This window comes from Natrix helvetica (assembly GCF_964273705.1).
Source record: "Natrix helvetica genome assembly, chromosome: 2".
NCBI classification, from domain to species: domain Eukaryota; kingdom Metazoa; phylum Chordata; class Lepidosauria; order Squamata; family Natricidae; genus Natrix; species Natrix helvetica.
This window is the reverse complement of record NC_138552.1, coordinates 167,679,321-167,702,345: the sequence shown is the minus strand read 5'-3', so window position 1 is coordinate 167,702,345 and position 23,025 is coordinate 167,679,321. Positions and strand designations below refer to the sequence as shown.

At 40.9% G+C, this 23,025-nt stretch overlaps 2 protein-coding genes across 5 annotated transcripts in view; one reads left to right on the top strand and one right to left on the bottom strand.

Annotated features, from left to right (window-relative positions):
• Positions 1-810: 810 nt before the first annotated feature.
• Positions 811-19,139, top strand: B3GAT2 (beta-1,3-glucuronyltransferase 2). 2 transcript variants are annotated; one of them, XM_081942002.1, is made up of 4 exons: positions 811-1,657; positions 14,062-14,206; positions 18,434-18,582; positions 18,679-19,139. In XM_081942002.1, the coding sequence occupies exons 1-4, from the start codon at positions 1,103-1,105 to the stop codon at positions 18,763-18,765; spliced, it is 936 nt and encodes a 311-aa protein (XP_081798128.1). In that variant the 5' UTR covers positions 811-1,102; the 3' UTR covers positions 18,766-19,139. The 2 variants fall into 2 exon arrangements, with proteins under 2 accessions (XP_081798128.1, XP_081798127.1); XM_081942001.1 differs by having other exon boundaries at positions 18,434-19,139.
• The window catches only part of SMAP1 (small ArfGAP 1), a 66,910-nt gene continuing 63,024 nt past the window's right edge, over positions 19,140-23,025 (bottom strand). For all 3 annotated transcript variants that reach the window (XM_081941998.1, XM_081942000.1, XM_081941999.1), the window contains one exon: positions 19,140-20,090. In XM_081941998.1, coding sequence (XP_081798124.1) covers positions 19,956-20,090 — 135 coding nt within the window. In that variant the 3' untranslated portion in view covers positions 19,140-19,955. The remainder of the gene's footprint in view (positions 20,091-23,025) is intronic.

The following is a 23,025-nucleotide window of genomic DNA, read 5'->3' as shown; positions in this document are numbered from 1 at the left end:
ATTATTGTTGTTGTTGTTGTTGTTGTTGTTGTTATTATTATTATTATTATTATTATTATTATTATTATTATATTTTATTTTATTTTATTTCCTTCCTCATGGAGTGACTAATCATCGCCACAAGCCGGCTACTTTCCTCCCTCTTCGGCTCTCCAGAGTTGATCAGCACGTGAGCCTCCGCTCTCTCCTCCTGCCTATTCTCCACAGAACCCGCAGCGAAAGGGACGAGCGAATAAGAGCAGCAGCGGCGGCGGCGGCTGCAAATCCTCTCCCGGAGAAGGAAGCATCCATCCGCTCCCCACCCCTGCGCCGCATCAGACCCGAGGGGATCCCTCCCCCTCTCCCCCGCCCCCATTTCTTCCACACGCACACACCAGCAGAGCCGCCCGGAGAAGCAGCTTGCCGCCCCGAAGTCTCCCTCCCGCCGGAGCTTCGCTACTCCGCCTCCCAGCTCCGATTGTGCCCACCGGGGACTCCGACGCGCTTCCAGTGCCGCCCTTCTGGCAGGGCCGGCGGAGGAGGGAGGAGGAGGAGGCGGCGGCGCTTGGAAGAGCCCGGCACCTTCGCCGTTCCGTTCCTCTCAGAGTCCCAGCGCTCCGGGAGTGGGGAAGGCTACAGGGAAGGGATGCTGAGCGGGAAGCGAGGAAGAAGGAAGCAGCGGGAAGCCTGAAAGCAACGGCAGAAATCCGGAGGGGCTCCTGGAAGCGGCCGGAGCGCGTTTGGGGCTCTAGCCAAGAAAGCCGAGAGTTCCGCGAGGGTCCCGCCCGCCCCGAGGCGCCTCGCGCGCGGATGATCGCCGGTCCCATCAGGCTTCTCCAAGGTGTTGGGACCACGGCGCCCGATCCCTTCCCCGCCTCGCCAGGTGCCCGTCCGCCTCCGCTGCGCCGAGCTTCCCAGCGCCAGGAAAGCGGGGCTCCCGCCTTACGCCCTGCCGCCCGCTCCATGGCGAGGGCAGCACCGGCTGAGTCTCCGCGCCGGGGGCGCCGGCGCCGGCGGGGGAAGCCCGGCGCCCGCTCTCCCCCGCTGCCACTGTCGCTGCTGTGAGGGCTGTAGCGCCGGCGTCCCGGGCAGCGAGGCGGGAGGGCGGCGCGGCGGCCCCAGCATGAAGTCGCTGATCTTGAGCCGCTTCTTGATGCTGCTGCCTTGGGTGCTGCTGGTGATCCTCATGTTGGACACGGACGGCGGCAACCGGCCGCCCCGTCCGTCCTCGTCCCATCTCGCCCGGCGGCCGCAGCCCTCGCTTCGCCAGGAGGCGCCTCGGTGGCGGGAGGCCGAGCTGCAGCAGCTGCCACTCATCTATGCCATCACGCCGACCTACAGTCGGCCGGTCCAGAAAGCGGAGCTGACGCGCCTGGCCAACACCTTCCGGCAGGTGGCGCGCTTGCATTGGATCCTGGTGGAGGACTCGGCGATCGGCACCGAACTGGTCAGCCGCTTCGCCGCGGGGCTCGGCCGAGGGGGCGGCCCGCCCTGCACCCACCTCCACGTGCTGACGCCGCGCAGGTACAAGCGGCCGGGGCAGCCCAGGGCCACGGAGCAGCGCAACGCGGGCTTGGCCTGGATCCGCCAGAGGCACCAGCATTTGGCGGCCCCTCAGCCGGGGGTGCTTTTCTTCGCCGACGACGACAACACCTACAGCCTGGAGCTCTTCGAGGAGGTAACGGAGGCGGGAGAAGCGAGCTTCGCTTAAGGATCGGTGTCCGTCCCCCCCCCCCCGGTCGAGCAAGGGCGACCACCTTGGCGCGCCCACTTCACCCCGACTTCAGCGGGGCTCGCTCCGTTTTAGGAGACCCCCGGGGCTTCCTCCCAGCAGAGGAGCGTTTCGCTTGTCCAGAAGAAACTCCGCACCGATCGGGCAAAACACTCTTTTCGCCCGCTTCCCTTTGCGGCTTTCAAGTTGCCTCCTGGATGAGCGCTTCTGCCACAGCGCTTCCGCGGCTTTGAATCCCGCGTGGTTTTTCCTCTCGTCCGCCACTGTTTCTCCACCCGGGCGCCCGGGGGGGCTGCCTGCTCAGACAGACCCGTTGGCTTTCCTTAAGCGACTAATGGGACCCCCACATCCTCTTGTGCTCCAGCCCCTTTTGAACCAGATTGTAGGTGTAAAACTTAATTTCAGTGCCTGTGTTGCCAGGTGCAAAAAAACAAGGGGATAGTTTTTTAAATTATTTGCAAAGTCTCCAGCAGAGATTCTCTCTCCCCCTCCATCCCTTCTTTCCTTCCCTCCCTCCTCTCCCTATCCATGCATCCCCTCTCCCTCCCTCTCCTCCCTCCCCCCCTTTCCATCCTCCCTTCCTCTCTCTCCTTCATCCCTCCCCCTCCATCCCTTCTTTCCTTCCCTCCCTCCCTCGTCCCTCCCTATCCATGCATCCCTCCTCCCTTCCCCTCCATCCTTCCATCCCTTTCTTTCCTTCCTTCCTTCAGATTGAAGATTTTAACTTCCACTTAAATTTAGACACTAGGCACTGCAGTTAGAGTTAATTGCAGTACCCTTTTCTCACTCCAAGCCAAAGCCTAAAACATTAGGGATACCCATTGTAAAGTGTCAAGGAACAGTTTGCCACCAAATTGCCTTTCATCTCTTTTCTTTAGCAGCATCTTATTATTCCCATCTCCCAAGCCTTTAGCTCTTATTTTGCAGACATTTTCTGCAGTGTTGGCAATGTCAGTGTGATAATTTTAAAGAACCAAGTTTGATTCCTTTTCTCTTGCTGAAGTAACTTTCCACAAAAACTCTTACATGAAGCAAACAATTAAAATTAAGATAGGACTTTGAGATTTGTAAAATAGTTTTAACTATTACTCATTTTTGCTTTCTATCCTTTTCTTTTTTACTTTACACGTGTGAATGATTACTTTCTTTTCTGCAGAGACCTCCTGGCAGCACAGTACTGTATTGTAGGCTTGAAAGCAGGGCAGTGGATGGAAAGGCTTTCTCACCGTTTCTCAATAGCAAGTTTTGTTTATTCTTTTAAATAAAATTTGGGAAGTATTTGGGAAAGAGTTGGAAGAAACAGAGGGAGGTTAGCCAGCCTCCACCAATTCTACAACCCCCACCCCCTCCTCCAATTTTCCTCTGGCAGGAAGAAACCTTTTAAAGGAGAGATTCCAATGCATTCAGGAATAAGTAAGATTAATCAACTTCAGCAAGCAGTGTGCTATTTGCAAGAGTTGTCTTGTCAGCTATTGTATATTGCAAGAAAAACCCTCTAATATATATTAAAATTGCTCTTTCCTTCATCTGTACTACAAATCCCATCTGCTTAGGTGCGAATCCTCATGTGTCCTACAGAACTCAGTGATATTTCTTTTCTGCTTTGGTGAGTCTAGATCAGTGTTTCTCAAACTTGGCGACTTTAAGTCCTGTGGACTTCAACTCCCAGAATTCCCCAGCCAGCTATGCTGGCTGGGGGATTCTGGGAGTTGAAGTCCACAGGACTTAAAGTCGCCAAGTTTGAGAAACACTGGTCTAGATAGTGGCAAGTTTCTTTTTTTCCCCTCCCCCAGCTGCATGTAACAGTTTCCTCCTCCTTTTTTCTTTTTCTTTTGCAAATAAGTGCATTAAGAATCAACAGATTAAAGCCAGGCACTGCAGAAAGATGAAGAGCACATCGAGTCCCCAAGAGCCTCTTCAGAAGGCTACTCAACCATGCCGATATGTGTTCAGGGTTCGAAATGAGTTTGGGTTTCTTTCACAGCCGGCTTGCCGTATTTGGCAGGTGCTGCTCCCTCTCCTCAAGAGCTTGGCTTCCCTTCCTTGTGCGGCAGCTTTGTGCTCGGGAGCTTTCATTGAAAGTGGCTGAAAAGAAGAAAAAAAAACACTTTAGCTGCTTTGGGTTTCTTTCCCATTAAGCTGTTGGAGGCTGCTTGGAAGCCTTGAATGCAGGGAGAGAAGTTCTGGCGTTCATTTCTTAGCTCCCCGCCCCTCTGGATGCATTTACTTTTTGAGCCGGTGATTTGCTGTAAATACATCTCCCACATTGCGTCGCCTGAAGTGACACGGAGGCATTAAAAACTCCCGGGGGGAGACAACCTCCACTCCTTCAAAGCCTGAACGAATAAAAATGCAGCAGCGAGGAGCAGCAAAGAGTCCATGTACACATCCACTGAGAACTTGGCTGAGTAAATCTGCGATGACAAACCTGCCTTTTTTTCTGTGGTTAGCCATCTCTCCTCTTTTATTTTTATTTGCTTTCAATTCCACAAGGCTTTTATATATAAAAAACAAACAAGGGTTTAAGGGAGAGTTCCTTCAGGATACTAATTATTGGCTAAATAGGCAAGGCTAACTCAAGGCTTGCCCCCCAAAAAGGGGGTCCCTTTTGTACAGCTTTGAGAGACCACTTGGCTTCTATCAGTCAGTTTTTTAGTGCCTTGAGAGGAGAGTGGTGTATTGGAAAGGTGAGTGTTGGCATTGGGTGTCGTCTAAGAATGCCTCTGGGCTCTGTGTGAGCTAAGAGGCTTTCTTAGAAGATAGAAATGGTGGATGGCTGCTGCAGCCCAGTGGATCGTTGCCTGGAAAAAAATTTCCTGGTGTTAATTAGGAAAGTCCTGGAGTCTCCAGGCTAGAGTCCATCCTTTGTGGGATGAGAGGAGATGATACAAAGCCAAAGATAGGGATTTTTTTTGTTGTTGTTGTCTTCAGTGTATTTTGTCTCAATAAAGGAAATATTTGTAGCTCAGTCAGGATCCTTGGTGCTCTCTGGTCTTGGTTGTTTTCTTACAAACGTTTCATTATCCGCACTGGCTAACATCATCAATGCCAATTTATTTATTTAGCAAAAGGCAAGTGATGTACTAGTACTGATGATGTTACCTAGTTTGGTAATGAAACGTCTATATTTTGTCTTACAAGGACGCTCAGGTTAGTTGATTGTGTTTGTTTGGGCACAGGGTGCATAAAGCTTGTGGAACATTCCTGAACAGAGGCAATTTTATATTGATCTGTTTTCCCCCTGCAGCATACTCTGGGAGGTGTAGTTCAGAGGAAAGTTGAATTAGATGTAAGAGAACAGTATTTTCTATATCGACCTGGCACCCTTTCCAAATAAATATATGGCAACTCTTTGAGAATGTCACAGGCACATTTTACATCCTTAGTAGAAGGAAGGTGGGAATTGTTTTCCTCCAACTGATCATTCATCAGGATTTGTATTGGCTACTGAAAACTTGGGAAACAGTAAAGATTTCTGAGCCACTGCCTTTTCTGCCTCCAAAACCCAAATCTATTTACAAAGCAGTCTTGCTTTTCACTCAGGGTGAAAAACCCTTAAATTCTGAGTATATCCTGTTTGGCAGGGATCCATTCAAACTGCAAAATAGGTGCATGAGAGGAAATTGATGTTCCCATCCTTCCAAAAGCAATTTTGACTGTTGATACCCTCCCCAGGACCATTATCAAGACTTACCAAAGAAAAGATGTTTTACATTCTCATGACCTATTTCTGCCTTTTCTTAGTGAATGGATTATGAGCTATAGCTTTCAAGCTGAATGAGTAAAATGAGACTCCTTCAAAACCAGCCTGCATTTAGGCATTACTGCTACTAAATTTAGCAGGGAACTAACTAGGTTTTCCTCTCTCTCAGCAATTTGCTTAGGAGAGGAGAGTGTTAAACCTTCTCCCACAATTCTGTAACTCTTTATCCCTGTGTGTGTCTATTAGAAAAAAATGGAAATAGGGACTATCTCTTTTGGAGCAATATCTGGCTTGCATTTAACATTTTTCATTTATGAAACACTATGAAAGTGTGCAGAGTGGAATATTGTATTTTTCCTTTATTATATATCCCATCCTGATGATTCCAGAATTTATCTTTCTGAAGCAAACAGCAATATTTTTTGTTCTAAGTTCTTTTGGTTTCCAGTGAGAACAAAAATATTTGATAAATTAGAGAAAATCTAGTTAACAAACCTGTTTGGAAAATAAAGCACATTAAAATTGCTGTATTACTGATCACAGTTTTCTACAGTGGTAGGATATAATTGGGAATCTCAAAAGAGTTTTATACTTTTTATAGTAGAATTATAGCTGCACCATTTTAGCCTGGTGATCATTTTCTGTAATATATATAATTGCACCTGTTTATACATCTGTATTTATTTAAGAATAGGATATGATTCGATTGTAAATTGTGCAGTTAGGTGATGGAGAACAATTTGATTTCTGGCTTATTAAGATTCTAGGTTAGGAATACCTTCTGACTTTTTTGAATGAGTTTAGAACTTTGTGGATTTTGTCTCATTGATATTGAAGCAAGTTGCTTATGGCTTGGTTGAAGGTCTGTTCATTACCTTGGAGAAATTAAAGAAAATAGTGATACACTAGATGAGTGAAGGAAAGCAACAAAGCGGAACAAAAGAAACTGTAACCCATTTGACATCATGTTTGACACTTCTAAAGAAAATAAAGATTGGTTTTAAGCACTTGTACATATAGTGGATTTGTAAAAAATTAGTCTTGATGGATTGTCTCAATTCAATTTTTAAAGCTGTTCTTAGTAGACAATGGGAATGTCTTGACTTCTGCAAAATATTTGATAAAGTATCTCTTGACATTCAGATGAGCAAACTAGTTAAATATGGGTTGGATGATAATGTTTATACAGTGAACCTCACCTCATTCAAACATCAGCCACCAATAATATCATCCTTGTAAAACTGAAGTGAGTTAACAAGTGAATTGCATCAGGTTTGATCCTGGGATCAATAGCTATTAACATTTTTATATATAATACTTTTCAAGTATCTGAAAAGATGCCCCACAAAAGAAATTTAAGAGCTGTTCTCAATCATTCAAGAATGCAGGACACAAAATAATGAATATAAATTACATATTCCAGTGAAACGTTAGATGAAAAAAACATCTTTAACAATAAGATAATAAAACAATTGAAGAACTTAGTTACTGGATATTTTCAGTCCTTTAACTCGAACCCAACGACCAAAATGGACCCTTCCAGTTCTAGAATTCTGTGAAACATGTAGTTAGTAGCCCCTGCCCCCAAATCTGAAAAATGCATAATATGTTTGTCTCTGCATGTGTTTGTTTTGATAAAAGTTCACAACAGATTGAATGTGCTACCTCACTATCCATTTGTTGTACTAATGATCAATTCCTGAATTGGGGTTGAATGGTTGCCATGGTAATATGTTCTGTGGTTCCAATTTGAGTTCTCCGTCTCCGTTTTACCATCTGTAAATAGTCTGACATAAGTCAAAGTTGCCTTTTGAGAATAGGAAATACAAATTATAGAACGTAATTCTAGCATAACATTTTAAAAGACTATGGTAGAAGGAACAAAACCAAGGTGTTATTTATGGTCTAAAACCACAGGTATCTGTTGATTATTTGGCTTTATTACTGTAGTGGTTCTTTAGAATGTTAAAATATGGAACTTTTGTGATAAGGTGCTGTTTTCCAGTAATCATAACAATGGCAATAGCACTTAGACTGCGGCACAGTGCCTTACAGCCCTCTCTAAGTGGTTTACAGAGTCAGCATATTGCCCCCAGCAATCTGGGTCCTTATTTTACTGATCTCGGAAGGATGGCAGGCTTAAGCCAGTGAGAATTAAACTGCTGGCAGTGGGCAGAGTTAGCCTGCAATACTGCAATCTAACCACTATACCATCATGACTATGATCACTTTATTGCTGGTAAAGGTAGAACTACTTAAGTGTCTTAAGTATCTAAAGGTAGAATCCTCCAAGGTCCCTTGCAACTCTGTTATTCTGTTAAGATGAGTTACGCATTGCTTCTCAAGTGGTTTTTAAAATTTATGTTGAAGTAATATGGAGGCTTGTTTTTAAAAACATACACGTCATGAGATGCTTTATTAATTTTCAATGACATGAAAAGATCAAGCAACATTTTAGGATCATAGAAGATAAAATATTGTCCAGAGAATAAATGAAATAAGTCCTCCTCAGATTACCCTCACGTTTAAAACTAATAGATAATTTCTGCATGATTCTTAAAGTATAAAAATATGAACAGATTTTTTCATGTTTGGGGCTTGCTGGATATGGATCTGTAAAGGCCAACCCTGCTTATTCAATTATTCAATTATTCACACTTCCTTTGCTCTTTAAGCATCAATTCACTCCTTTAAGAAAACGTTAATTTTCAGTTCAGCACAATGGAAGTCATTTTTAACTTGTGGTTTTGGTCCCTATTTGTATTACTTCAATTAACTGGATTCAGTAGCTACTAAAATTAAGACTTGTAAAAAAAATTAGTGACACTTGTATTATATCTCCAGATCCCCACACTTATGACCATCACAGCATCCCCATCAGTGGTGGGATTCAAAAAATTTACTACTGGTTCTGTAGGCATGGCTTTGTGGGTGTGGCAGGGGAAGTATACTGCAAAATCCCCATTCCCTCCCCACTCTCAAAATTCACGCTCCGGAATCTGTCAGAACTGGCTGAATACCACCTCTGATCCCTAGTAATGTGACCAAATACAATACAATACAATAGTAGAGTTGGAAGGGACCTTGGAGGTCTTCTAGTCCAACCCCCTGCCTAGGCAGGAAACCCTATACCGTTTCAGACAGATGGCTATCCAACATCTTCTTAAAGACTTCCAGTGTTGGGGCATTCACAACTTCTGGAGGCAAGCTGTTCCACTGATTAATTGTTCTAACTGTCAGGAAGTTTCTCCTCAGTTCTAAGTTGCTTCTCTCCTTGATTAGTTTCCACCCATTGCTTCTTGTTCTACCCTCCCAAATTGTTCTACCCTACCAAATGTGAGTATTTGGCAAACAGGTTGTATTTACAACTGTTGCAGCATCCCATGGTCACATGATCACCATCTGTGATCTTCTCAGCCAGCATCCAACAAGCAAACTCACTGGGGGAAGCCTGATTCACTTAACAACTGAGGGATTCACTCAACAACTTCATGATCCGCTTAACAACTGTGGCAAAAAGGATTGTAAAATTGGACACAACTCACTTAACAACCACTTTGGTTAGCAATGGAAATTGTGGTTTCCAATTGTGGTCTTACGTATTTTCAATTGAGACGTTAAAATTTTTGTTTATAGAATTTCAATTGCACTTGATTCAAAATTGTCATTTTAACTTTCAGAATTTCCCTCCTTAATTTATGCATCCCCAATTCATTCATTGGTTTGCTTCAAACAATTTTTTTTTTTGAGAATGTAATTTTTCGAGTTTTAAATTAAATGAGTGTTTTTACATGCGTTTTAAAATTTTCTTCCCGCTTTTGGAATGGATTGCCAAGGAAGTCTACAAACCTAATGCCACCAGTCTTTAATTCGAAATTCTTAGCATTTTAGGGACTAAAACATATTAAGTCTTAGAAAACGCCTTTATTAAATAAAATTATTTATTCCAGATATTGATCTCCAGTGTTATGGGTTGACTTTTTTTTGGGATGAATAAAGATAATTCATGAAATGTAACACAACAAAAACTGCGGTCTTGGGGGTTGCTGTAATAGATGATACAATATAATTCACCTGACCTTTACTATCACTTATCTTCATGCAAGAATTCTGTAGTGGATAAAGTTAAACCTTTAGTCTTAGGGAACAACAACCATTCTTTAAACAGAGAGAGGGATTCAGCAAGCACAATTTGTATAGACAATTGGTTCTTCCCTCATCTGAGGTTTTGTTCTAAGAAACTTGTTACGACTCCATAGAAGACAGTCAGTTATTTATAAGAAAAGGCCTTGGCATCTAGTTCATGTTTTGGAGTCAGAGTGGAGAGAAGACGGTGCATTACCTAGGCCAGGTTGCTGTTCTCTCCCCTTTCCTCCCCCACAAGCTGATTAAGAAGCAGTCCCACTCTCTGGTCTCAATAGCTCTATTAGAGAACTGAGAGCAGCCGAACAGATGTTTTATAGCCACTGCAGTCCTGATTCCTGAAACCAGCTCTCCCAAGCTCCCTGCAATGGCAAGCTTTTTACAAGTGAAATACAGGTAGAGCATAAACAGGATACCACTCCAGAGCTCTTTAGGAAACCTGGAGGAAAATATTTTGTGAAGGGCCAGAATTTATTAGGGATTATCTTGTCCCCATTGATAATTGGGTGCAAATGAGGGACCGTTGCAGATCAGACTAACCTACCTTAGATGTTAACATGTGATTAGTCTCTCCCATTGCTGAATAGCCACTGTTGGAGCTGAGATACACTATATTGCCAAAAGTATTCGTTCACTTGCCTTTATTCGCATATGAACTTAATGTAAGTGACATCCCATTCCTAATCCATAGGGTTCAATATGACGTCGGTCTACCCTTTGCAGCTATAACAGCTTCAACTCTTCTGGGAAGGCTTTCCACAAGGTTTAGGAGTGTGTTTATGGGAATTTTTGACCATTCTTCCAGAAGCGCATTGGTGAGGTCACACACTGATGTTGGATGAGTTTACATGGCCTGCCACTTCGTGGCTGAGTTGCTCTCCTTCCCAAACACTTCCACGTTCTTATAATACAGCTCACAGTTGACCGTGGAATATTTAGGAGCGAGGAAATTTCACGACTGAATTTGTTGCACAGGTGGCATCCTATCACAGTTCCACGCTGGAATTCACTGAGCTCCTGAGAGCGACCCATTCTTTCACAAATGTTTGTAAAAACAGTCTGCATGCCTAGGTACTTGATTTTATACACCTGTGGCCATGGAAGCGATTGGAACACCTGATTCTGATTATTTGGATGGGTGAGCGAATACTTTTGGCAATATAGTGTACCTTCAAACGTTACCAAAAATGCTCTAGAACACAGATGTCACGTTCGCAGAGCTGGGGTGGGTGTGGCCTACGCGTGACACATCCGGCCCACAGGCCGCCAGTTTCACACCCCTGCTCTAGAAACTGAGGGACACCCATGCATAAGGCAACAACAGTTGCAGTGTTCATCTTATAGTAGAGTATAGCCTGTATTGTCATTGAACATCATGTATACAACAAAATCTTCTCAAGGGGTGTATTGAAAAGAAGTCTTTGAAAGATAGCTTTTGCAGATTCTAGCTGCATTTACACCTAAAACCAAGCTATAGATTATTTTAACAGTGGTTTGTAGAACAAGACACGGTATTTTGTTTTGTTTTAATCAGACCTGGGATTAAAGAAGGAATGTATAAGTATAAGCCATTTACACACTGTAATGGTAATAGTGCCATGCCATATTGTTTCAAATAATCCCCATACCCACATCCCCATTATCATCCAGACAAACAAGTCTTGTTAGGAGCTGATCATATCTAACAGAATTCTTGCAAATTCCTTCACAAAGATGCCATTAAATGACTTAAGGCACTGTGAGTCTGATTGGAACAGTGGCACGGATGCGTCACCTTCATCAATCACTGTTTTTTTTTTATGGAGAAAAGACATTTGACTGGAAAATAAGGCCACAGTGCATGCTGTCCTGCTTTTATCTTCAGTTCAAAAGCCTGGGAGTTATGTTTAGTATGTACAAGTGGAAGCTGTGGTGGGAGGCAGGCTATGAGTCAGTGAGCGTGGCTAGTGAAGGAGTTCCATAATGGATAGGAAGACATTGTACATCTCCTGGCGTTTTGTTAAATACGTCCTTAAACTTCAAATCGTCTGGTTCAGAACTGGGCACTAGATTATTACAGAGTATGAAGTCATGCTGCTCTTGATACTGAGTTTTCTATTAAGAGTTGCACCGCTCTGTAGTATATTGGTAGTCCTTGACTTATGACCACATACACTTATGACCACATACACTTAAATTACACTTATATCCCCCCCCCCCATTGATTTTGCTTGTTAGAAGCCCTCTGGGAAGATCATGAACTGAGGATGTTGCCACTGTTGTAAATACACGCCAGTTGCCAATCAATCAAATTTTGATCACAAGACTGTTAACAATGGTCATTGCAGGAAAGTATGTCTATGTTCACAATGAATGAAGAAAATGGCTTTACATTGGGGCATTGAAAGCTGAGCAAGCATTAAGAGCCAAGAGAAAAATCTTGGTTTTATATAATCAGCTGAAGCAGAATATACGTTTCAATTTGTTAGTAAACCAGGTTTTGATTATTCAGGTTTTTTTTAATGGTGCTCTCTCTTTTATGTTTCTAAAGCTTTGTACCAAATTGGTTTTCGAAGAAGGTTAAATAATGCATGAGAGGTTTACCCAAATGCTTGTAATCTTGCATTTTATTGAGTACGAGAGGCTAGCATAATGTTTTATAATGCCTTGGTGGCAGTAATACTTCCAAGGCATAGTGTTTACGTCTTAAATATTTAATGCAATGAATTATCTGTTTACCAATCTTTTAAAACATGTACTTTTTGAATCGACTTCATGTCCATGTAATTTTCTTGGCAGTTTTATAGGAAAGGTTTGCTGTTGTCTTCTGGGATATTCCTTGGTGCTCTCCCATATGGCTTACTGGGTTATGACAAAATGTAGTCCTCTTGAAGACATCTAGACACAGATTGTTGGCATAATCCTTTAATGATAGGTTTTTAAAATGAATCTTGCACTGGCAAAGGGATTAGACTTCATGATCTCCAAGGTTAATGCCAATGATTATGTTTTATTATTTTGTGATAATAATGATCTCCCCTAATTCTATTAAAAAATAGAATGTTATATTCTTTTTCTTCCATTCAGTTAGGTCCAATTATCAGGAACTGCAATTTTCTTGGCAGGATTTTTCAGAAATGGCTTGCACTTGCCTCTTTCTTCGGGCTGAGAGAAAGTAACTGTCCCAAAGTCACCCAACTGGCTTCATGCCTAAGGTCATACTGGAACTCTCAGTCTCACACTTTCTAGCCTGGTGAAATTAGCTCTTACAATCATTAAATGTAATTAGAAATGAACCCCCCCCCCCCCATTTTTTGTTTGTTATAAACTCATCCTCTACATTTTGGAGTATGACTCTTAATGGGATCTTCTATCTAGAAAAAGTTTGTACCATTATGATATTCCTTTCAGAATAGATATCGCATCCTGAATTTAGTAAAGTTGAACTTTCCCTCTATAGATGTAAGTCATATAAATGTGATTTCCAAAAAACATCTGATAATGCTAGAATGACTGCAATAAATCTAACAATTTAGCCCTGAAGAACAAGCTGCCCAAGCATTGTGCTTGACTGCTTGCCATCTCTAATCCTCCCCTAAAGCAGAGGTGTTCAACCCCCGGTCCCCAGTACTGGGCCACGGCATCCGAGGAAACAGGCCGTGGAAACAAGCAAAGCCCTATACATGGGATGCAGGCAGCATGTGAAACCACGCCCCTTCCGGTCCACAGAAAAACCTCTCTCCTCAGAACTGGTCCCTGGTGCCCAAAAGGTTGGGAGCTCTAAAGCACGGGTGTCCAACCTTGGCAACTTTAAGATGGCTGGCTGGGGAATTCTGGGAGTTGAAGTCCACGAGTTTTAAAGTTGGCAAAGTTCGACACCCCTGCTCTAAAGCCTTTACTTCTGTTTGCAACTAACTGCAGCTGCTCCTTTGCCCATTGGCCAGAATTGTTGATAGTGCTAATTAAAGTTTAGTTCATTTCTGAACTAAAGTTCATTTCTGAATCTTGGCAACTTAAAAGGTGTGTAGATTTCAATACTCAAAACTACCCAGTCATCCTTCTGCTATATCTTAAAAGTAGCTAAGCTTGAGAAAGATTGGTTTAGAGCAGTGGTTCCCAACCTTCTTTTGGCCAAGCCCCACCTAAGCATCTCTAAAATCCTGATGCCCCCCTGAGACATATTATTCTTACTTTACTCAAAAAGTGAACTCTACTCACTTTTTGTGAGCCTAAAAGGCCATTATCTTGGTTTAAACAAGGTTTAAATTGTCCCCATTAAAAATCAAATTGCCCCCCTATGGGGTGTGGACCCCACATTAGGAACCACTGGTTTAGAGATAAGCTTGAAGTTACCACGTTTTCCTGAAGCAGAGTTGGGAAACTCCATCGTTAGAATATATGGAAGGCATTAGGTAAGGAGAGAGACGATATTTCGAGCCCTCTCATTAAAAATTGTGACTATTCTTTCCATGGTGTCTTTGTAAAGAACCTGTTTTGAAAAATATTTTCTGCTTTCTTCCTTTAGATGCGTACCACTAGCAAAGTCTCTGTATGGCCCGTAGGGCTAGTGGGGGGCCGACGCTACGAACGCCCAATTGTGGAAAAAGGCAAAGTTGTTGGCTGGTACACTGGTTGGCGGGCAGGTAGGCCTTTTGCCATCGATATGGCAGGTGAGTATCTCTTCAGAATCTCAGCTATTAGGGTAGAACGGGCAGACCAGATATTAACACTTCTAATTATTGAACTAATAACTACAAGCCTGCAAACTCATGGGTCTTATGGTGAACAGATTCACCTAGAATTGTGGTAGCTTCAGCTTTTATAAAGTGCTTATTTATCAGCAGCACCTTTCCGATCCGCAAGAGGATCAAGCAGAAGTTTGTAGAAATTGCTGGGATTAATAAATTTAGGATTTTAATTTAGTAACTTTAACTGTATGCTATTGTCAGGAGCCTCCTGACCACATTCAATGATCTCTTTTAATAGATCACCACTCATCCCAGGTTTGTTCAATGAAAGCCTACGTGTAACATTTTTACAAAGAACTGAAGGAACAGCCAAAGGTTACCAGGTTCATACAAATTCTGAAATGAAATGAATTGAATCAGGCATCTTGGCCAGCATACCACAATACTCCACCAAAGTTATGCTGATGCTTTTTTAAAAAGGATCCCTAATCTAGAAACTGCCTTGCAAAGCAGCATATTGTTGCCAATATTCCACCAACTAAGAGGCCCTTGCTGTGACTTTTAAGTGTAAAAACTGCTAGCTCATCAAAAAGATGAATAATTTTGCACAACTTGCCAGAAAACATGGTTAAAGTGACTTGTAGGCAGATAACAGCTTGAAACGCTTTGCTTTAGGGAGAAATCGACAATAGCCAAGAAAGCAAGAACACTTCAAAAATTAATCTTGTCAATCTTCAACTGTATCACAGACTGCATAGTTATATCTGTTAGCCTGCATGCTTGGTCAGTCTCTTGTGTATGCTCAAGGCATTTCAAGTGCTGTCTGAATTGCTTTTGATGCAGTCACAGATCTGTGCTTGCACAACTATGAAGTGTTGAATTTTGATTCATGGGAGTGTGGCTAGAAGATTGGTGAGCACGGAGGAAGGGGCCATACAGACAAATGATTTATATTTCTTGCTTTGCAATTTATTCATGCGTTGCTGGTGAAATGATCTCGCTTATTAAAAACGTTCTATAAAATGCTTAGCAAATTAAAATAACAATAGTGGGAGAATTACTGAAGGTTACTCCACTCCAGCACCAGCTTCTGTACTTTTTAATTATGAATAATTTTGAGCAAATTGAAATGGTTCAATGCCTTAAGCTACAGTTCATCTAATCATATTGATTGAATAAACTGTAATTTGCTGAATTTCCCCAACTTGTATTCTCCCTTTCTTCAGGTTCTTACTACAATTTATTCTATGGGAACAATTCTATAAATGTATTTGTCTTCATTTAAAATTGTTTATATTGCTTGTTAACTGCTTTAGGAAGATGTTTACATTGAAAGACAGGATATAAATAATCATAATAAGTAATGTGCAAAGCCATAAAATACGCTTTGTAAACAGTGTCTAATTTATGTAATGGACTATGCCAAAATTAACCATATCACATTGTGACCTACTTGGTACAGTGTGTGAATCAGGTCTATAGCTTGCATTCAGTCATAGAGGTGACTGTCAAAATTCTTAGATGGGATACTGTGTAGAAGCCAACTTGGAACCTGAATGAATGTAGGCTGTCATATGCAAAAATCCTGCATAAAGATGCCTCAAGGACTAGATTTGCATGATTTCCCTGATCAAGCTGCTTGGTGAGCTGATTTATCCCGTGCTAATGGCACTTGATAATTGATGATAACAGTTAATAACTCAACTGGCAGTCTGAATCCTTAGAGCCCCAATGAAGGAAGCTGATAAACCATGGGTATTTGGAAGGTAGGAAGATATGGGTGTTCAGACGACATAGCTGAGGCATGAAAAGTCAGTTTAGTTCCAAAAAGTCCCAGGTTGTTTGAGGATAATACTGACAGGTTAGTTTCTAGAACAAGGTTATAGAGTAGAAGGTTGGGGTTTTTATAACACCTTACTTACCCTAAAACCAGATATTATTTAAACAATTGAACATTTTGTATGTATATTTTGGAAGCTGTAACTAGTTGTGGCTTCCCATTAAAAAGTAAAGACCGCCTCAAATTGAGATCAATGCCTGGGGATTTTCTTTCCCTATTGACAGTTGTGAAGATGATTTCCTGTAGACATGTTCCAGGATGTTTATAACACTATTTTTTTTCAACAGCTCTAGAATTTTCATTACCTGCATATTATGTGCAGCAAAAACAATTGTCGCAGATTGTAGCTCAGATTTCACACATTAATTCCTATATTAAGTAGGTTGTTCATAAATGAAACCAAAGGCCATCTCAAACTTCCCACTCAGGACTTAATGGAGGAAGTGTTACATTATTCCGTAAATATCTGGTACTAATTCTTGTTAGTTTTAAAACTATTAAAGATATATTTAACTCTTTTAAGTTTTTGAAAGCCAACTGGTTGCTTTCAGGCTGCCTAATTCTAGATGCAGTTTTATTTGAAAGAATGCAGACTTGTCTGGATAATAGGAGGCCCAATCAGAATGCTAAGACTCCCAATAATAACGTGAAGATGATAAAAAGTAATGTTCAGCAGTCAGGAGCAACTGAATATTAGAAACATTTCCCTAAGTTAATTTTTCTTTCTCCTTCCCTTGTCAGTCCAATCGCCTTCCTTCTCTTCCTCCATAAGCTTTCCCTTTCATCTTAATTTGGAAGTGGAATAAGGGCTACTTCAGAAGAACTAGTGAAAAGTGTCTATAAGAGATGGTGCAGTACTAAACTTTGCAGCCCCACACAATGCTGAGATGTTGTGCAAGAGATTGTGCAGTGTGTTACTCAGATGACAGTACTTCTTTATATTTCAGGTCGTTTCTAATTCATAACTCTTGTAGATGGTTCCATTACAGCTAACAAAATGGATGCAAGAATGAAAATACTGGCAGATGTAGGGAATCACTATTTTTGTTCTTGTATCTTTTAAGAACTTTCTGGTTTCTAATAGCAATGGTATCTTATAAAGATTGTAGTCCTCAGCTGTGATAAGCATCTTTTAAAAGCAGCTCCACACCAATTTCAAACTTAAGTGCCAACAATGGCTGAGTGTCAAGGATCTCATCATATATGATTACTCTGTTTCAAATGTAATGTTCTTTCAAAATATACTCATTTAAATGGTACTAATGTTTGCCATACTCCTCACAATTAAACTAAAATATTTAACAGAAATAATGTTAAGGATGAAATGCCATTTTTATTCCAGAGCTGCACAAAATTACCTGGACTACGGGCTAAACTTATTTTAGGAGGTGGAAGGCAAATGGCTACTTTTCTAAAGTAGGGGAGCCAAGACAAAAACCAGATTTGCATTTGCATTTAAAGTCAGTCAGGATAAAATATAGTTAATGAGATTACTTTCCAATCATTTAATAGTTTTTTTTAGTGTCTCATTCAAAGGTATAATTTGGTTAAGGTCTCAAAGGTTGCAAGTTGCAACTGTACAGAGGCGCTCCTTGAAACAGATCAGCTATTATTAAAAGGCAAGGCTAACAAAACCAGATGCACTCTTTAATAAGCATTAACAGAATTACGGAATAAGAGAGTTGGAAGGGAGAGCTTCTAGTCCAACTTCCTGCTCAAGCACGAAACTCAACACCATTTCCGACAAATGGTTGTCCAATCTCTTAAAAACCTCCAGGGTTGCAGTATTAATTTTTAAGAACCTGGTTTTGCATCGCGTAAGAATGACATCATTTAAGGAAAGGTTATTTCACATATTAAAAGTAGTGATAATATGGGTTTTGGTGTTAATGGAAATGGGGAAAAAAAGGTCTACATGTAAATTTAGTCAGTCACGTTTATTTTTGTCTTAACAATTACATTTGCCCTTGGTTTAAATTTAAATGAATTACAAAGATGGAGTCAGGGAAGAATCATTGGTTGGTTTCAGCTTTTTAAAATTCACATTTCCCCTTTTGCTCATATGGAAACTCTGTTTTATGATGACTGTCACTATTTACACTTTAACAAACCATGTAAAGTTGTTAAAACGGATATGGAGGAACACAGCTTGTGACTTTTCAGAAAGTTACCTATACCTTAAGAAAGTGGCCTATAGCACACCAGTCAGTTTGCATAAGTAACAACATGATAGACCATTGCACAATACCAAGTAAATACTTGGGAACTTATTTGAAATGGTAGGATTAAACACACCCTTGCAATTAATTCTAGAGTTCAATACAATGTTTATGAAATGATTTTAATTCTTTAATGTTTGATTTCCGAAGGGTTTGCTGTAAGCCTTCAGGTGATTTTATCCAACCCCAAAGCTGTATTTAGACGCCATGGCTCACAACCTGGGATGCAGGAATCTGACTTTCTGAGGCAGATTACCACAATGGAGGAACTGGAGCCCAAAGCCAGCAACTGCACAAAGGTATCAGTGTTGTTAGTTCCACAATGGACGTTAGTCCCCACAAGTCAACTTGTGGAGAATCAATGCCAACTAATGTTTTTGTTCAACTTTTTCCAGATTCTCGTATGGCATACTAGAACAGAAAAGGTAAATCTAGCTAATGAGCCAAAGTATCACCTGGACAATATCAGAATTGAAGTGTGACCTGTCGGCGTAAATGGGACATGCCATAATTAATGGATGCATCAGACATGCTTACTATATTCAGACTGTACAAATTCCTATTGTACAACTGCAGCCTTTGGCAGCCTAATAGAAGACTACTGGCAGATAGCTGAAGACGTGTCTACTTAGGCTTCACTTACTTTGCATGCATTTTTTTGTCCTGCTTTAATTTTCTAACTGTTCCCATTTCCTTTACACATGTTTAGTGAAGAGGTGGTAATGCACTGAAAAGTTTAATAGTCTTAAAAAAAAAAAAAGCTTTTACACCATGGCTTTCAGGTTTATTCCTGAATTTAAAAAGCATTGTTTGTAAAGAATAGACACAATTCTTATAGAATAAAATAATTACACAATGTTTATGGATTTCTTTAATATAGGGAAGCAACCGTTTATCAATATGAGGCACCATAAAATGTAAACACAATTTACTGGCAGAAACCTGGATACAACTGCAAAGACAAAATTAAATATACAATTTGAGTTACCCTGTATAGTTGCTATGCAGTACACTGCTGATTAATCCTGTATAGATCTCTGTTGGTCAGATCAGCTTCTTTTGACACAGGTAACTCAAACAGTGGAAAGAAAATGGATGGAGCCCTAGGACCGTCCAGGTTTATCTCTCTCTTGCGAGCCATTTTCCCTGTTCATCACATCATTATAATATCACAGTGAAATGTATGATGAAACAAAATCATTATCACACAAGGAAATGCATATTTCAATGATACAAGGTGCATTCTTATTTATATAATTAACATTTGGTTCATACAGTACCTTCTACAGGATTACTGGGTAATTTGCAAGGTGGAGTTTACATTTTAGAGATAGCACTAACATGATACCTATTTTCCCTTATATGGAAACATTTGTTCTACAAGATAAAATAATTTTTGAGTATGCAGTTGGTCACGTAGCTCTTCTGAGAAAGTAAGATTTGCAAAATCAAAACATATCGTGGAATGAAAAAAGCTGCCAATGTATTCAACTTGCTTTTTACTACATCAGAATTGAAGTCAGTACAGACCACAATACGGTCAGTTAAGATTACTTTTAAAATGAATGGTTTGAAATTGGAGGAAGGGGGTAGTGTACATGGATGGAACAGGGAGACTAGATGTATTTCGGCATGGAATGTCAGGTCTCTGATTTAAACTTCTATTGCCTTTTCACTTCCAGAGTTGTGTACTGAGGGTTTGGCCCGAAGAAGTTCCAGTCCATCCTGCCGCTGTGTTGGGTGGTTGGCCAAAGCCCATCATATTATTGGAACTATTCAGAGTCATTCCAGCCATTTGCTGATTCATCTGTGAAACACACACACAAGACTGCGATTAGGTGCAGGTATCACAACATTCAAATTTTATACTGAAGCCCATTACTTCATGACAGACAGACAGACAGACAGACAGACAGGATGGATAGACAGATAGATGATTGGTACAGATATAAATACACAGCTAGTTAACTAGCAGATAGACAGACTGACAGACAGATACTGGTGTCTTTGCTTACAACATTATTTTCTCACAGCTAAAGTTTTTTTTAAATTATTTAAGAAATGCATCATAATAGAACCTTTTAAAAATATCTGAGATTTGACAGAATAATATACTTTTATATAGTAGGAAAATATTGGGGTAATGTAAAGTTTGCAATCCATGTGTGTATGGTGTTTTTCCATTAATACCCATAGGAAACAATCATGGTTGTGTGATCAATGTTGCAATTTCAGTAGCAATGCTGGCATGGGAAAGTAATCATACTCAAGGAACTGTTTCTTGCCTAGTTTATCAAAGCACTGAAGTAACACTCTGGCACGAAATGGAACGACTTTTAGTTAAAAGATAAATATAATTATATTCTGCCTTTCCAACACTTACATAATACTTACATTCCACATAAAAAGATCAAATCTGGTTACTATGCATTTTAAATGCCTCTTGTTAGAATGCCCGAGGAGTTCCAAAGGGAAACCCCATGGCATGCCATAATTTCCACTTCACTGTCAAATGTAACCATGAGTAAAAGGATTTTTCACCTCTTAACTAGGTTTAACCTATCATTGCTGGAGTAGCAGTTAAGATTGAAGAGACTGAAGTTATATCGATGACAAGGCAAAGTAAATCGCACCAGTTGCTGGGAGTTGGGGGGCTGCAAATATTTGAATTTTAAAAATTATTCGAAATGTAAAGCGTTCAAAAACTATCCACCTTATCCAGAGGTGGAAAAACAGCTGAATTTAGAGAGAATGGGAGTAAACACAAAACCAGAGGAACAAGATTAGAATGGAGTGCAAATGACGGGACACTGAGAAAGCACAATATACTCCAAGGCCTTTCTTGCTCTGAAAACCTATTAACATTCTTGGATCAGATCTTGCTTTTCCACTAGAGGCCTCTTTTAGAAGTATCCACCAAAACGGATGTTTGACTTGAAAACCTTATTAGCCCCAACCAGCATAGCCCATCTGCAAGAGGTATGGACTTGGAGCATGGAAGAGACAGAGCATTAGCCACCTGTATCTTCAAAGGGTTTGTATGTCATATTCGGTCCTCTGTTCTCTTAAATTACAACTGTGTTAGGCACCAGAAGCTGGCTCTTAGAATCAAGGTAAAATGAACAGACTCACAAAAGAACTAAAAGACAAAGAGGAATCCGAGTATTACTTAGTATGGAACTTAGGGTACAAATGGCTAGAGGAAAAAGATAAACAAATAGGAACGCAATAAAGGGAAGGAAAAAGATCAAGAGACTAGAAAATAATTACAAAACTGCAGAATTAACAAGAGGGAAAAATATAAGAGATTGTATATAAAAATAGTACGAAATAAGAAATACAAGAGAAACGAATGTATATAAAAGATGTATTGTATGGAATTAATAGAGATAAAAGATATGTAAAAATAAGTATATAGATATAGATGTATAAGGTATATATGTATAGATAAAAGAAACAATGGCTATTTAAAAGATGTAGAAGTGTTGCAAAGACAATATAAATGTATATTAAAAATAAGAATCAAGGTGAAAAAGCATAATGAACAGACCCAATCCAGGAACCAATGTAAAAAAAATGGAAATCATCCTTGACTTACAATGGTCCACTTAGTGACCGTTCAAAGTTACAACAGCACTGAAACAGGTGACATAATCATTTTTCACACCTATGACCATGGCAGCACCCCTCCCCCCATCACGGTCACGTGATTGACATTAGGTTACTTGACAACTGGTTCATATTTGTGACTGTTGCGGTGTCCCAGGGTCATGCAATCAACTTTTGCAACCTCCTGACAAGCAAAGGGGAAGCCAGACTCACTTCTCAACTGTGTTACTTATTTAATAACTTCAGTGACTCACATAATAAAGGCGGCAACAAAAGTTGTAACATTTGGGCTCAACTTTGGGTGGTTGTAAGTTGAGGACAGCCTGTATAGTGACTACCCCTGCACTAGGTAATCTCAATCTGTCAATGAAATTTGGAGAAGACCAGGTTTGCTGACTAGCTCCTATGTGGACAAGTCTACCAAACCTGCCTCTTCTCTTATGGCCCTGAAAACAGCCTGGCAAATGGTGTGTTTTTGGGCTGTTTTTCAGGCATAAAATGGCCTGATAAAACAGCCTGAAAACCATTTTTAAACACAGCCTGAAAATGGCCTAAAGAACGCCCTGTTTCTCAGGCCATTTTCCAGTATTCCGGCACCCGCAAATACCAGCATGTGCGCCGAAAACCAAAAGGGCAGCAGGCGACAGCGTGCATGCCCACAGAGAGGGCTTTGCGTGCCACCTCTGGCATACGTGCCATAGGTTCGCCATCACAGCTCTAGTGCTACAAGAATCCAAACAAAACACAATAGGTTGTTCTTTTGCACCTATTCTCAGTAGTTCCACTGAAACTATGTAGAGGTAGTTCTCGACTGACAATAGTTCGTTTAGCGACCGTTCAAAGTTACCGCAGCACTGAAAAAAGTGACCGATGACCATTTTTACGACTTGTAGCATTCCTACGGTCATGTGATCAAAATCCAGATATTTGGCAATTGACTCGTATTTATGCAGTGTCCCGAGATCACCTTTTGTGACTGAGGAGCAAAGTCAGCGGGGAAGCCAGATTCACTTAACAAACCGTGTTACTAACTCAATTTCTGCAGTGATTCACTTAACAACTGTAGCAAGCAAGGTCATAAAACGGGGCAAAACTCACTTCACTCTCACTTAGCAACAGAAATTTGGGGCTCA

Coding starts and splice junctions, on each gene's coding strand:
- B3GAT2 (XM_081942001.1), top strand. CDS start 1,103: ATGAAGTCGCTGATCTTGAGCCGCTTCTTGATGCTGCTGCCTTGGGTG. Junction 1,658..14,061: donor GCCTGGAGCTCTTCGAGGAG/GTAACGGAGGCG, acceptor TTCTTCCTTTAG/ATGCGTACCACTAGCAAAGT. Junction 14,207..18,433: donor TTTTGCCATCGATATGGCAG/GTGAGTATCTCT, acceptor TGATTTCCGAAG/GGTTTGCTGTAAGCCTTCAG.